Below are 15,852 nucleotides of genomic sequence, written 5' to 3'. Positions count from 1 at the left end.
AGGCCCTCGCGGAGGAGGCAGTCGCCCGGGGTGAGGTGGTCTTGGCGGTGTCGCTCGACATCGCCAACGCTTTCAACACCTTGCCTTGGAGTACCATCAGGGAAGCACTCCGGTACCACGGAGTGCCGCGCTACCTCCAACGCGTGGTCGCGGCCTACTTGTCGAACCGAGCGGTCGTGTACCCGGGTCGCGAGAGGTGGGGTCGTCGGGAGACGTCGTGCGGCGTTCCGCAGGGTTCCGTTTTGGGTCCACTCCTGTGGAACGTGGGGTACGACTGGGCCCTGCGCGGTGCGTTCATCCACGGCGTCGGCGTCATTTGTTACGCCGACGACACGCTGGTTACAGCACGTGGAAAGACGTACCGGCAGGCGGCCATACGCGCGACTGCTGGTGTCGCGCATGCCGTGGGAAGGATCCGGCGGCTGGGCTTGGAGGTGGCACTGCACAAGTCGGAGGCCCTGTGTTTTCACGGGCCGAGGACGAAGCCGCCTCCCGGGTCCAGCATCATGGTAGGAGGGGTGTCCATCGCTGTCGAGTCGACGATGAAATACCTAGGACTCGTCCTCGACAGTAGGTGGAACTTCGAGCCGCACTTTACACGGCTCGCCCCCCGGTTGTTGGGCGCCGCTTCAGCGCTCTCGCGCTTGCTGCCCAATCTGGGGGGACCCAACTCCTCATGCAGGAGGCTCTACATGGGGGTCGTACGGTCGATGGCGCTATACGCCGCGCCAGTGTGGGCGGATGCCCTGACGGCCCGCAACGTCGCCGCGCTGAGGAGGCCACAGCGCGCGATGGCCGTCAGGTTGATAAGGGGATACCGTACGATCTCCTTCGAGGCAGCGAGCCTCCTAGCCGGATCGCCGCCCTGGGACCTCGAGGCTAAGCTCCTCGCGTCGCTCTATTGGTGGCGCGCGGAGGCGGTCGAGCGGGGTGAGCGCCTGGTGCCTCGACAGATAGAGGCACGCAGGGCAGAGCTCCGCCAGGTCTCAGTGGCGGAGTGGGAGACGCGATTAGCGCGACCCACGGCAGGGCAAGCCGTCGCTATTGCGGCGGTGAGGCCCGTTTTGAAGGAGTGGCTCACCAGGAGCCACGGCGCCCTCAGCTTTCGGCTGACGCAGGTGCTTACTGGACACGGATGCTTCGGTAGGTACCTGTGTCGCATAGGTCGGGAGCCGACGTCCCAGTGCCACCATTGTGGCGATGGTCGCGACGATACGGCGTTGCACACGTTGGCGGAGTGCCCAGCATGGGCTGAGCAGCGCCGTGACCTCGTCGCGGCCGTAGGTGTCGCTGCGGGAAACCTCTCGCTTCCGGCCGTCGTCTCCGCGATGGTACGGAGCGAGGCAGGGTGGAGCGCCGTCGCCACCTTCTGCGAGGAAGTGATGCTCGCAAAGGAGGCGGCGGAAAGGGAGAGAGAGGCTGCCTCCTCTCTCCCCTCCCGCAGCAGACGAACTGGGCGTCGCAGGGTGGTCGCCGACTTACGACCACCCTAGGGCGTGGCCTGCGGACGGCAGACTCGGGGCGTCTCGCCGTCCGACCAGCAACAGGCCTCGAGGCGGCGGCGTCGTGTTCCGCACGCGCGCCTCGTAGTGGAGTCCTGCGGCCGGGTGGACAGCCGCAGTGATTGACGGGGCGCGCCTGACTCTTTACATCAGGCGCGCCAACGCCCGTCGGAGGGGTGCGACGAATGCTTCGGCGATACCCGCCCCTCCGACTCATGGGCACGTGGAGGACACGGGTTGGGTTTTAGTCAGTAGGAGTCTGACAGTACCCTTCGCTCTTCCCCCAGAGCGGAGGGTCTCCATGATGGATTTCCCAACCAAAAAAAAAAAAAAAAAAAAAAAAAAAAAAAAAAAAAAGGTTGGGGTGCATGTCACACGTTGGCGGAGTGCCCAGCATGGGCTGAGCAGCGCCGTGACCTCGTCGCGGCCGTAGGTGTTGCTGCGGGAAACCTCTCGCTTCCGGCCGTCGTCTCCGCGATGGTACGGAGCGAGGCAGGGTGGAGCGCCGTCGCCACCTTCTGCGAGGAAGTGATGCTCGCAAAGGAGGCGGCGGAAAGGGAGAGAGAGGCTGCCTCCTCTCTCCCCTCCCGCAGCAGACGAACTGGGCGTCGCAGGGTGGTCGCCGACTTACGACCACCCTAGGGCGTGGCCTGCGGACGGCAGACTCGGGGCGTCTCGCCGTCCGACCAGCAACAGGCCTCGAGGCGGCGGCGTCGTGTTCCGCACGCGCGCCTCGTAGTGGAGTCCTGCGGCCGGGTGGACAGCCGCAGTGATTGACGGGGCACGCCTGACTCTTTACATCAGGCGTGCCAACGCCCGTCGGAGGGGTGCGACGAATGCTTCGGCGATACCCGCCCCTCCGACTCATGGGCACGTGGAGGACACGGGTTGGGTTTTAGTCAGTAGGAGTCTGACAGTACCCTTCGCTCTTCCCCCAGAGCGGAGGGTCTCCATGATGGATTTCCCAACCATAAAAAAAAAAAAAAAAAAAAAAAAAAAAGGTTGGGGTGCATGTCGCTGCGGGAAACCTCTCGCTTCCGGCCGTCGTCTCCGCGATGGTACGGAGCGAGGCAGGGTGGAGCGCCGTCGCCACCTTCTGCGAGGAAGTGATGCTCGCAAAGGAGGCGGCGGAAAGGGAGAGAGAGGCTGCCTCCTCTCTCCCCTCCCGCAGCAGACGAACTGGGCGTCGCAGGGTGGTCGCCGACTTACGACCACTCTAGGGCGTGGCCTGCGGACGGCAGACTCGGGGCGTCTCGCCGTCCGACCAGCAACAGGCCTCGAGGCGGCGGCGTCGTGTTCCGCACGCGCGCCTCGTAGTGGAGTCCTGCGGCCGGGTGGACGGCCGCAGTGATTGACGGGGCACGCCTGACTCTTTACATCAGGCGTGCCAACGCCCGTCGGAGGGGTGCGACGAATGCTTCGGCGATACCCGCCCTTCCGACACATGGGCAATTGGAGGACACGGGTTGGGTTTTAGTCAGTAAGAGTCTGACAGTACCCTTCGCTCTTCCCCCAGAGCGGAGGGTCTCCATGATGGATTTCCCAACCATAAAAAAAAAAAAAAAAAAAAAAAAAAAAAAAAAAAAAAAAAAAAAAAAAAAAAAAAAAGGTTGGGGTGCATGTCAGTCGCCTCCTCGTGGCGCACCCTGGGCAACGGGGCCGGCTTGAGCTTGCTCGCCGGCCACGGCTAAGACTGACGCGGAGGGCATGCCACGGGTCGCTTCCGGTCTTTCTCTGTTTTCAGAGTGGACTGTGTGCGCGGCCCCGTGGCAGAGAAGGAGTGTAAATATATTCTGTAAATATATATATATTAATTAGTTTTATTAGGTAGGCTATAAATATTTTATTTTATTTTATTTTATTTTAATGTAGGTTATGTAAATTTTTTGTAAATTTTGCTTTTGTTTGAGGAAGACAACCTCGATAAAAAATAACCCCAAATCCCAAGTGGCTACGCAGCGCGATGGGATGCATGGCCGGAGGGTAGTTCGGTCCCGACTGCATTTCTTTTTCCTTCTTCCTTTGTTCTTTCTTCTTTTACTCTTTTATACTTCTTCGCCGGCAGCCCCGGCAAAAAACCTAAACATGAGTGCATCCGAAAAAAATATATCTCCAGGGGGGTTTCAGTCCCTCTCCGATCCGCCTCACGGATCGGACCGTCCCATCGAATCTGGAGGGGACAAAGATGCCAGATGGATTCCTTCAAACGACCTTACCGCGACCACAACTGACTATGATTTGCAAACGATTAAGGTACCTGTGGTTAGATTGGAGCGACTGGGTGAGCTGTCGGACGCCGACAGCGCATCCAGTCGGATGAGTATGGCGAGCGCGGTGTCGAAGCGTTCACGGAAACGCGCGAGAGAGGTCCCGGATTCTGGGTCGGACTCTGCTCGCAGCGACACACCGACTAGGAAAGGTAGACCGACTACTACCGGCAAATATGCCGGTATCGGTCTATCAAGACGCGAGGCCGCGGCTGCGACGAAGGCTGCAGCAGCCGCCGAAAAACAAATGGAAGACGAGCGGCAGATCGCGGCTCTGACCAAGAGGGTGGTGGAAGGGAGAGCCACTCCTCGGTCGGAGTCGTCAGACTCTGCTGCCTTAGAGGTCGAGGCAGAGGAGCTACCTGCCTCCGACCTCAACCGGAGGATGACGGACGCGGTTGCGGCGATAAAAAGGGTGGGCAAGGTCTCCAAGGGCCTTAGCGGCTGCAGCCAGAAGGCACTGAAAGAGGCTACGGCCTCGATACTGGAGTGCGCCCAGGTGCTGCTCACCCGCACCGATACCGAGGAGACGGCGCTGCTGCGGGCCCAGAACACCAGGCTCGCAGCACAGGTCGAGGCGCTCAGGAAAGAGCACCTAGAGCTCAAGGCCGAGATGGCCAACTTCCGCCGCGAACACCTCAGGCGGGAAGTGGGCCTTCTGAGCGCCACGCCTGACGCCACGCCGCAACCGCAGCAGACACAGCAGCAGCAGTCGTCGCAGGAGACGGAGTTGGCTCGCCTGATCCGTAAGGAGATGGCGAGTTTCAACGCCCGCTTCTCGGTGCTCGAGGGGAGGATTTTACGTCCCCCCCTCGCTGCAGACCAGCGCAGCGCACCGGCGCCGACATATGCGGCCAAAGCCGCAGCGCCCCGTGCCACCCAACCGGCACAAGCGGCTGCTGCTGTTAAGAAAGGGAAAGGGAAGGTGGCCAAAAAGGCGAGTGCGGCTCAACCCGCGGCACCCCAAGCCACCCAACCGAAACCGAAACGAGACAGACAAGGAGACAGACCGGCGTCGCGCAACCCCCCGTCAACACCCGACGCGGAGTGGAAGGTTGCGGGCGACGCCAAGAAGAAGAAGAAGGAGGCGCGCCAGCGGGCTAAAAAAGAGGCCCAGAAGAAGAAGGAGGAGAGAGTCGCGGCGGCCAAGCGCCGGCCTGCGAGGCTCAGGACTCCCCGCTCCACTGCAGTGGCTCTCACCCTGCAGCCAGGAGCGGAGGAGCGGGGCCTCTCCTATGCTGGTATCTTGGCCAAAGCCAAAGCCGAGATTTCGCTGAGCGATCTCGGCATAACGGGCCTCCGGTGCAAAACGACTGCCACCGGAGGCCGACTCCTGGAGGTCTCGGGGGCCACGAGTGGTCCCAAAGCTGACGCCCTAGCGGAAAAGCTCAGGGCGTCACTAGGGTCGGATGACGTCCGAGTGTCCAGGCCCACCAAATGCGCGGTTTTGCGCATTTCGGGCCTGGATGACTCTGCGACGATAGAGGAGGTCGTCGCCGCCGTCTCCAAGACCGGAGGATGCCCGCCTGATCAGGTCAAGGCGGGCACGATTCATCGGGGGGTCTCGGGTCTAGGGACCACCCATGTGAGCTGTCCCTTAGCCGCGGCCAGGAAGCTAAAGGACAGCAGACTCCTAGTGGGGTGGGTCTCGGCGCAGGTCGCGCTCTTACCACCGAGGCCGTTCCGGTGCTACCGGTGTCTGGAGGGTGGACACGCGGGGGCACGGTGCACCGCTGAGGTTGATCGCAGCCAGTTATGCTACCGCTGCGGTCAGCCCGGCCACAAGGCTGGCACCTGCTCTGCCAAGACGCCGCACTGCGTTATCTGTGCGGCGTCTGGTAAGCCAGCCGAGCACCGGATCGGGTCGAAGGCCTGTGTGAGACCCACCGCCACAACGGCGAGGACAAAACCGGCTCATCCGCCGAAGACCGCCAAGAAGAAGGCAACCAGCTCCTCGCAGCCGGTTCGACCACCGGCTGCGGCACAAGAACAGCCGAGGACTGGGGAGGAGGCGACAGCCATGGACACGCAGTAATGGCTCTACGTCGTCTCCTCCAAGCCAATATCAACCACTGCGCCAGGGCTCAGGATCTCTTGCTCCAGAGCATGGCGCAGTGGTCGATCGATTTGACCGCCGTCGCCGAGCCGTACTTCGTGCCGCCCAGGGATGACTGGGTGTGCGACGATAACCGCTCGGTGGCGTTGATCAGGAGGTCCGCCGCTGACACGCTTCCCTTCGAGGCCATAACTCGAGGGCGGGGCTATGTCGCGGCAGTCTGGGGTGACATCATGGTCGTGGGGGTATATTTCGCCCCCAGCCTTTCTCTCGCCGATCTGGAGAGTGTCACCCTGGAGTTGGCCACGGTTGTCCGTCGTGGCTGTCCTCGCCCCGTGATCGTCCTGGGGGACTTCAACGCCAAGTCTACGGCTTGGGGTTCCCCGTCTACGGACGCGCGGGGTGAGCTAGTGGAGGAGTGGGCGGTCGAGCTGGGCCTGCTTCTCCTGAATCGGGGTTCGGTGCAGACGTGCGTGCGGCAGCGGGGTGGGTCTATAGTGGACCTCACGTTCGCTAGCCCCGCTCTCGCGCGCAACGTCCTCGACTGGCACGTCGTCGAGGACGTCGAGACGCTATCCGACCATAGGTACATTCGGTTTAGCGTCTCTGCCCGAACTTCGATTCGGCCGATCCAAGCGGCAGGTCGGCACGGAGACAGTCCGCGATGGGCGCTGAAGCGGCTGGACAGGGAGGCTCTCCTGGAGGCCTCGATCGTCAAGGCCTGGCTAGATTCGCCAGACAGGCCTACTGACATCGACGACGAGGCGGAGTGGTTCCGGGAGAGCATGTCGGACATATGCGACGCTGGCATGCCCCGAGTCCGGCCGTTGTCAGCTAGGCGCCAAGTGTACTGGTGGGCGCAGTCGATTGCGCAGTTGCGCAACGAATGCACACAGATGCGACGCCAGTACGCGAGGTGCCGACGACGGAGGAGAGGCCGCCGCCCCTTTACAGCGGCGGCCGAAGAAGCACAGGAGAATGAAGAGGCGGAACTGTACGCTAGCTACAGGGAGGCGAAGAGCGCACTCCAGCTGGCCATCGTCAGAGCCAAGGCCCAGGCCAACGACGAGCTGGTGGAGACTCTGGACCTAGATCCGTGGGGACGCCCCTACTTGATGGTGAGGGGCAAGTTGCGCCAGTCGGCTCCCCCACTGTCCCGGAGTCTCCAGCCGCAGCTGCTGGAGGAGGTGGTGGGTGCTCTGTTTCCTTCTAGACCGGAGCACACACCACCGGCTATGGTTCCGCCTCACAGTGACGCGGAAGAGGGTGAAGACGACGTGCCCGCCGTCACCCGGGAAGAGCTCAGAGGGGCGGTGGCTCGCATCAGGAACACCGCCCCTGGACCCGACGGCATTCCAGGCCGTGCGTGGGTCCTCGCCCTGAGAGAACTCGGGCCACGACTCTCAGGGCTGCTGAGCGCATGCTTGGAGCGAGGCCAGTTTCCAAGCCGGTGGAAGACCGGGAAGCTGGTCTTGCTCAAGAAGGAGGGACGACCCGCAGACTCGCCATCTGCGTACCGACCGATCGTGTTGCTGGACGAGGTGTGTAAGATCTTCGAGCGTGTCATCGCCAGTCGCCTCGTTCAGCACATGACCAGGGTGGGGCCGGATTTGGCGGAGAACCAATTCGGCTTCCGCCAAGGGCGTTCGACGGTCGACGCGATCATGCGCGTGAAGGCCCTCGCGGAGGAGGCAGTCGCCCGGGGTGAGGTGGTCTTGGCGGTGTCGCTCGACATCGCCAACGCTTTCAACACCTTGCCTTGGAGTACCATCAGGGAAGCACTCCGATACCACGGAGTGCCGCGCTACCTCCAACGCGTGGTCGCGGCCTACTTGTCGAACCGAGCGGTCGTGTACCCGGGTCGCGAGAGGTGGGGTCGTCGGGAGACGTCGTGCGGCGTTCCACAGGGTTCCGTTTTGGGTCCACTCCTGTGGAACGTGGGGTACGACTGGGCCCTGCGCGGTGCGTTCATCCACGGCGTCGGCGTCATTTGTTACGCCGACGACACGCTGGTTACAGCACGTGGAAAGACGTACCGGCAGGCGGCCATACGCGCGACTGCTGGTGTCGCGCATGCCGTGGGAAGGATCCGGCGGCTGGGCTTGGAGGTGGCATTGCACAAGTCGGAAGCCCTGTGTTTTCACGGGCCGAGGACGAAGCCGCCTCCCGGGTCCAGCATCATGGTAGGAGGGGTGTCCATCGCTGTCGAGTCGACGATGAAATACCTAGGACTCGTCCTCGACAGTAGGTGGAACTTCGAGCCGCACTTTACACGGCTCGCCCCCCGGTTGTTGGGCGCCGCTTCAGCGCTCTCGCGCTTGCTGCCCAATCTGGGGGGACCCAACTCCTCATGCAGGAGGCTCTACTTGGGGGTCGTACGGTCGATGGCGCTATACGCCGCGCCAGTGTGGGCGGATGCCCTGACGGCCCGCAACGTCGCCGCGCTGAGGAGGCCACAGCGCGCGATGGCCGTCAGGTTGATAAGGGGATACCGTACGATCTCCTTCGAGGCAGCGAGCCTCCTAGCCGGATCGCCGCCCTGGGACCTCGAGGCTAAGCTCCTCGCGTCGCTCTATTGGTGGCGCGCGGAGGCGGTCGAGCGGGGTGAGCGCCTGGTGCCTCGACAGATAGAGGCACGCAGGGCAGAGCTCCGCCAGGTCTCAGTGGCGGAGTGGGAGACGCGATTCGCGCGACCCACGGCAGGGCAAGCCGTCGCTATTGCGGCGGTGAGGCCCGTTTTGAAGGAGTGGCTCACTAGGAGCCACGGCGCCCTCAGCTTCCGGCTGACGCAGGTGCTTACTGGACACGGATGCTTCGGTAGGTACCTGTGTCGCATAGGTCGGGAGCCGACGTCCCAGTGCCACCATTGTGGCGATGGTCGCGACGATACGGCGTTGCACACGTTGGCGGAGTGCCCAGCATGGGCTGAGCAGCGCCGTGACCTCGTCGCGGCCGTCGGTGTCGCTGCGGGGAACCTCTCGCTTCCGGCCGTCGTCTCTGCGATGGTGCGGAGCGAGGCAGGGTGGAGCGCCGTCGCCACCTTCTGCGAGGAAGTGATGCTCGCAAAGGAGGCGGCGGAAAGGGAGAGAGAGGCTGCCTCCTCTCTCCCCTCCCGCAGCAGACGAACTGGGCGTCGCAGGGTGGTCGCCGACTTACGACCACCCTAGGGCGTGGCCTGCGGACGGCAGACTCGGGGCGTCTCGCCGTCCGACCAGCAACAGGCCTCGAGGCGGCGGCGTCGTGTTCCGCACGCGCGCCTCGTAGTGGAGTCCTGCGGCCGGGTGGACAGCCGCAGTGATTGACGGGGCACGCCTGACTCTTTACATCAGGCGCGCCAACGCCCGTCGGAGGGGTGCGACGAATGCTTCGGCGATACCCGCCCCTCCGACTCATGGGCACGTGGAGGACACGGGTTGGGTTTTAGTCAGTAGGAGTCTGACAGTACCCTTCGCTCTTCCCCCAGAGCGGAGGGTCTCCATGATGGATTTCCCAACCATAAAAAAAAAAAAAAAAAAGGTTAGGTTAGGTTGGGGTGCATGTCAGTCGCCTCCTCGTGGCGCACCCTGGGCAACGGGGCCGGCTTGTGTGCTCGCCGGCCGCGGCTAAGACTGACGCGGAGGAAGGCCGCGAGGTCGCTCCTAGTACTTCTCCGAGCGCAGCGGAGTGGACTATGTGAGCGGCCCCGCTGGCATAGCGGAGGAGTGTACTATATGTACAATATGTATTATATGTATTTATGTAAATATTGTAAATAGTTGTGTAAATGTCAATATATATATATGTATATAGAACGGAGGGCTCTTTATGAGCGTCGAAGGAGGAGTGGTGGTCCACCATCTGATGCGTGGTGGTCCACCGTGTGGTGTGGAGATACACCGATGGTCGGCAGCGGAGCCTGTCATCTTATCCGCCGCCACCAGGGCGTCAGCATTGTTGGCGCCCAGCCTCCAGTGGCGGACTCGGGGGAGTCCGTCACGTTTACTGGACGGAGGCAACGGAGGAAGGCGCGCCCTTGGGCGCGCATTCAACGATTTGACCGCCTCACGGCGGTCGCCGCGGGGGGGCCGCGGAAGTATGCTCTAGCGTTCCCGTAGCCCCTCCATCACGCGGTACGGTGGAAACCCGAGGAGGTTTTAGTGGGTAGGACAGGGCCTTCTGCCCTGGCACGGGGCCCTTATGGCCCCGGTCGAGTCCCACATACCCGTCCCGGTCCCCCGGCCGGGCGGGAGGCGTAAATGCCTTTCCTCCTCGTAAAACAAAAAAAAAAAAAAAAAAAAAAAAAAAAAAAAAAAAAAAAAAAAAAAAGGTTAGGTTAGGTTAGGTTAGGTTGGGGTGCATGTCAGTCGCCTCCTCGTGGCGCACCCTGGGCAACGGGGCCGGCTTGAGCTTGCTCGCCGGCCACGGCTAAGACTGACGCGGAGGGCATGCCACGGGTCGCTCCCGGTCTTTCTCTGTTTTCAGAGTGGACCGGCGGCCCCGTGGTAACGAAGGAGTGTATATATATTTTAAGTATGTAGTAATAATAAGTTTATTTTAGGTGTATAGTCTTTTGTATAGTGTTTTCTTTTATTGTGTACCCGAATCCTAAGTGGCGACGCAGCGCGATGGGATGCATGGCCGGAGGGTATTCCGGTCATGACTGCGTCTCGCCGGCAGCCCCGGCAACTTTTTTAAAAATATGAGTGCTTCTAACAATAATAATTCTCCAGGAGGGTGTCACTCCCTCTCCGACCCGCTTCACGGGTCGGACCGTCCCGCATCGAAATCTGGAGGGGACAAAGATGCACTAGATCTTTTTCACGATGACCATTTGGCGAGCATAAAGGATATAGAGATGGAGAGTGTGGGAGTAGATTTAGGTGTAAATAGTAGTTTAAGTTGTACAAAGGAGGTGGAAGTGCAAGCCCCAATGGCGCGCAAAATACAGACGCAGGAAACTGCACAGAAAATCCCAGTGGTGAGACTGGAACGACTCTCCGAGTCAGGCCCGTCTCCCACGCAAACCGGACGAGACACGCGAAGGAAGGGGGAGAAGCGGCCCCGCACGGCGGACAGCTTCTCGGGCTCCGAGAGCGATGCGAGCGCGCATTTTAGCGACGCAGAACTCTCGGAGTCGTCAGTGAGTAGGTGGCTGAAGCCCTCGAGTAAGAGAGGGCGTGGCAGACCGCCTACTCACGGGATGTACGTCGGGCTCGGCAAATCCCAAGATGAGCTCAGCTCCCAAAAGGAGAAAGAACGGCGGTACGAAGCGGAGGATGCGCTGGCCGCATACACTGAAGCGGCCAAGGCGGCGATCGAGGAAAGGGCGGCTCGCTCGAGGAATCGCACGCCGACCATCGGTATAACCGAAAACGACATTCCGAAGACGTCAGCCGCCTTAGACGCGAAGGTCCAGGAAGCGCTTGATGTGGTGCTTCAGGTTGCCGACAAATCGGGCAACCTGAAGGGCACCTTCGTCAGGGCTCTGAAGACTGCCGCTGACACCATTAAAGGTGCAGTTGCGGATCTGAGAGCCCTGACCGTGACAGAAGAGGTGGCGCGGCTGGAGGCTGCGAACACGCAGCTCTCGGGCCAGTTGGCCGAGCTAAGAAGAGAAGTGGCCCTGATGCGCACACAGCCTGCGAGTATGGACGAGGCAACCATCCAGCGCGTAATGGAGGAGGCGCTGCGCTCCAGCCGGGAGCAGTTCGGCAACATGCTGAATGCCCGGATGGAGGGCATCGAGCGGCGCCTCCTCCCGGAGCCCCGTCTGCGACCTCCACTGGCCACAGACCGAAAGACGACGCAGACTGCGGTTACAGCTGCACGGGGGACGACTCCAACGCAGTCGCCCGCTGCTGTGGACACGGAGAGAGTTGGGAGCTCTAAAACGGCTCAACCAAAAGTCACCAAAAAGAAGGGGAAAAAGAAGAGGACAAAGCCCAGCATGGCTGCTCAAGAAGCAGCAGCAGCTGCGGGTAACACAACTGTTCCTCCAGCGCCGTCGAAGCCGGTCAGTTCCGGAATGTCATGGGCGGCCGTTGTTCGCAAACAACCGAACAAGTCGCCCAAAAACCCGGCGAAAGAAACAAAGGGAAAGAAGAAAGCCCCTAGGCAAAGGAAGCTTCGCCCTCCTCGCACCGCGGTCATTACGATCACACTGAAACCCGGTGCTGAGGAGAAAGGGGTCAGGTACGAGAGCGTTCTCGCTGAGGCCAAAAGCCGTGTCAAACTCGGCGAGGTCGGCCTCACCTCCGTGCGCTTCAGGACAACAGCCACGGGGGCGAGGATGCTCGAAGTGCCGCCGGGCACGAACGAACCGGAGAAGGCGGCGGACGCTCTAGCGGCCAAGCTCCGGGAGGTCCTCGATCAGGACGAAGTCCAGATCAATCGGCCTACCAAATGTGTCGAGATACGCGTCATGGATCTGGACGATGCGGTCTCGGCGGACGAAGTAGTGGCGGCGGTCGCCGCAGAAGGAGGTTGCCCTGATGGAGCGATTAGGCCAGGCGTGGTCGTTCGGGGCTTCAACGGCTGCAGGTCGCTGTGGCTCAGCTGCCCAGTCGCAGCGGCCAAAAAGATATTGGCAACTGGCAGGGTTAAAGTGGGGTGGATCTCGGCGCGGGTGCTGTTGCTCGAGCCGAGGCCGCTCCGCTGCTACAAATGCCTCGAGGGAGGCCACATGGGGGCCAAGTGCGACAGGGACGTCGACCGCAGCCGTCTGTGCTTCCGCTGCGGTCGGGCTGACCACAAGGCCCGAGATTGTACAGCCGCAGAAGCAAGCTGCGCCATATGCTCAGCGGCTGGCAAACCGGCGGCGCATGCCATCGGCAGCAGGGCGTGTCCTACGAACAGAACCCGCCCTGCGCGAGGTAAAGCCAGAGGAACGGTGGCGAAGAGGCCCGTCACCGCGTCCCAACGGACCGTGGAGGAGCCAATGGAGACATCGCACTAATGGCTCTGCGTTGTCTTCAGGCCAATTTAAACCACTCTGCCAGAGCTCAGGACCTCCTAGTCCAAAGCATGGCAGAGTGGCAAATCGACGTTGCGGTGGTATCGGAGCCCTACGTCGTTCATTTACGGGACGACTGGGTCTCCGACCACGAAGGAGTGGTGGCAATCGTCGCCCCTGCCGTCGCTGGTTCCCCTGCTATCGAAGGGGTAGCCAGGGGCAGAGGGTTCGTGGTCGCGGTGATCGGGAGTGTGGTGACCGTGGGCGTCTACGCCTCGCCCAATCGGAGTCTCGCGGAGTTTGAACAGCTGCTCGTCGAGGTCGGGGCTCTGATTGGGCAAGCATCGCCTAACCCGGTGCTAGTTGCGGGGGACTTCAACGCCAAATCTACGGCTTGGGGTTCCCCTGCGACAGACGCCAGAGGCGAGGCGCTGGAAGAGTGGGCGGTCTCGCTCGGTCTCGCGGTGATCAACAGTGGGTCGGAGAGCACGTGCGTGCGGCAGCAGGGCGAGTCGATCGTGGACGTTACGTTCGCGTCCATCGCCCTAGCCCGCCGTGTTCAAGAGTGGAGGGTGGAGACGGCCGTGGAGACTCTATCGGATCATCGATACATCCGATTCGATGTCTCCGCGGTTCCAGTCGTCCGGCCCGCTGTTGAGCGGACAGAAGGTCCGCGGTGGAGCCTGGGCCGCCTCGATAGCCAGTTGGCAAAAGAGGCGGCAATCGTGGAGGCCTGGTGCGCCGGCACCGAGCCGTTGGCGCAGGTCGACCGAGAGGCTGACCAACTCGGCGCAGCCCTGTTTCGCATTTGCGATGTGGCGATGCCGAGAGTCAAGCCTCAGGCTCCACGTCGCCGCGTGTATTGGTGGCGGCCGGAACTCCGCCAGCTGCGGAGAGCCTGTGTTGCGGCTCGCCGCCAGTACGCCAGGAGCAGGAGAAGACGTGTGCGTGACCGCGACCTGGAGGCGACCTTTTACACCGCCTACAGGGACGCTTGCGATCAACTCAAGAAGGCCATAGCCCAGGCGAAAGAGGATGCGTGGCGAGAATGGCTCGCGACGCTGGAGAGCGACCCATGGGGGAGACCGTACCGGGTCGTGAGACAAAAACTCCGACCCTGGACCCCCCCACTCACCAGCACTCTCCAGCCACATTTACTGGAGAGAGTTGTGGGCGCGCTCTTCCCGGAACGCGGGGATTTTGTCCCACCACCGATGGCACCCGGAAGCCACGACAACATCGGCGCCGACCACCTGGCGCCTCCAGTCACCGAGTCGGAATTAGTCTCGGCAATGCTTAAGCTCCGCTCGAAGAAGACAGCCCCAGGGCCCGATGGGATACCGGGACGCGCACTGGCGATCGCACTGGGCGAAATGGGTGACAGCGTCCGGCGCTTATTCACCGCGTGCCTGGCTCAAGGCAGGTTCCCCGATCGGTGGAAAACGGGAAAGCTCGTACTCATTCGTAAGGAGGGTCGAGCGCCCGATCAGCCGTCGGCCTACCGCCCAATCGTGCTGCTCGACGAGGTGAGCAAGCTCTTCGAGCGTGTGCTCGCCGTCCGCCTAGTCGACAGCATGGAGCCGGGCCTTAGCGAGCGGCAGTATGGCTTCCGCCCTGGCCGCTCGACGCTGGACGCGATCGCCAAGGTGAGGGACCTCGCAGAGGAGGAGGCGAGCCGGGATGGGGTTTTGTTGGCTGTCTCGTTGGACATATCCAACGCCTTCAACTCCCTGCCCTGGGAAGTCGTCAAGGAAGCGCTGAGGTACCATAACGTACCGTGGTACCTGCGGCGTCTAATTGGCGATTACCTCACAGGACGTGCCGTGGTATACCCGACTGGAGACGGTATCAAGAGGAGACAGATGTCGTGCGGTGTTCCACAGGGCTCTGTACTGGGTCCTCTCCTGTGGAACATCGGGTACGACTGGGTGCTGCGCGGGGCCACCCTGCGGGGGGTCAGCATCACATGCTACGCTGACGACACCCTCGTGTCGGCCCGCGGCAGTACCCACCGGGAGGCAGCTTACCTCGCCACAGCTGGCGTCGCGCACGTGGTTCATCGCATCCGTGCTCTGGGCCTCGAGGTGGCCTTGCACAAGTCCGAGGCCCTTGCTTTTCATGGTCCTCGGAACGCGCCACCTCCGGACATGGTACTGACAATCGGCGGAACTTCCATCCCCATCGGGTCGACGATGAAGTACCTGGGACTCGTCCTCGATGGCAGGTGGAAGTTCGAGGAGCACTTCCGGCGCTTGGCCCCGAGACTGGTGGCTGCAGCCGGAGCGCTAGGGCGGATTCTGCCCAACGTCGGTGGCCCAGGTAGTTCGTGCAGGCGTCTGTACTCCGGCGTGGTGCGCTCGATGGCACTCTACGGTGCGCCAATATGGGCGGACGCTCTGAGCGCTCGCAACGTCGCCTCTCTGCGACGTCCGCAGCGGGCGATGGCGCTCAGGGCGGCTCGGGCGTACCGGACGGTGTCATACACCGCGGCCGGCTTGCTGTCCGGAAGCCCGCCATGGGACCTCGAGGCCGAGATCAACTCGAGCGTCTACTGGCGGGTCAAGGCGGCAAGAGAAGGCGGGAACACACCCCAAGTCCAGCGGTGGAGGGAGGAAGCCCGACATCGCCTCCTGGAGAGGTGGAGGGAACGGCTGCGAGTTCCGGATGCCGGCGGGGATCTCGTGGCGGCCATTCGGCCTGTTCTGAGAGAGTGGGTCGAGTGCAAACACGGTCCACTCTCATACCACCTGACGCAGCTCCTGACCGGCCACGGGTGTTTTGGTAAATACCTGTGTGATGTGGTCGGCAGAGAGCCTGCACCGACGTGCCACCACTGTGGCAACGAAGCCGTGGACACGGCCGAGCACACGCGCGCAGAGTGCCCAGCCTGGGCGGAGCCTCGCGCAGCCTTGTCCACGGCCATCGGATTAGACCTGTCGCTTCCGGCCCTCATCAGAAAGATGGTCGCGAGTGAAGAGGCGTGGGCGGCATTACGGGTCTTCGGCGAAGCCGTAATGTCCGCGAAGGAGAAGGCGGAACGACAGCGGGAGGACGATCCCAACTCCCTCCCGCTGCGCCGACGGAGACCCGGTCGGC

General features: G+C 62.1%; 1 protein-coding gene across 1 annotated transcript; it reads left to right on the top strand.

Moving 5' to 3' along the window:
- The first annotated feature begins 10,503 nt into the window (after positions 1-10,503).
- LOC124539055 (PHD finger protein rhinoceros-like) lies at positions 10,504-12,759 on the top strand. The gene has a single exon (XM_047116379.1). The coding sequence runs from the start codon at positions 10,504-10,506 to the stop codon at positions 12,757-12,759; it is 2,256 nt and encodes a 751-aa protein (XP_046972335.1).
- Positions 12,760-15,852: the final 3,093 nt, after the last annotated feature.

This window comes from Vanessa cardui, chromosome 21, assembly GCF_905220365.1.
Source record: "Vanessa cardui chromosome 21, ilVanCard2.1, whole genome shotgun sequence".
Taxonomy (NCBI): domain Eukaryota; kingdom Metazoa; phylum Arthropoda; class Insecta; order Lepidoptera; family Nymphalidae; genus Vanessa; species Vanessa cardui.
This window is presented reverse-complemented; position numbering and strand designations above follow the sequence as displayed.

What these genes read in the sequence shown, in the direction of transcription:
- LOC124539055 (XM_047116379.1), top strand. Translation starts at nt 10,504, where the DNA reads ATGAGTGCTTCTAACAATAATAATTCTCCAGGAGGGTGTCACTCCCTC.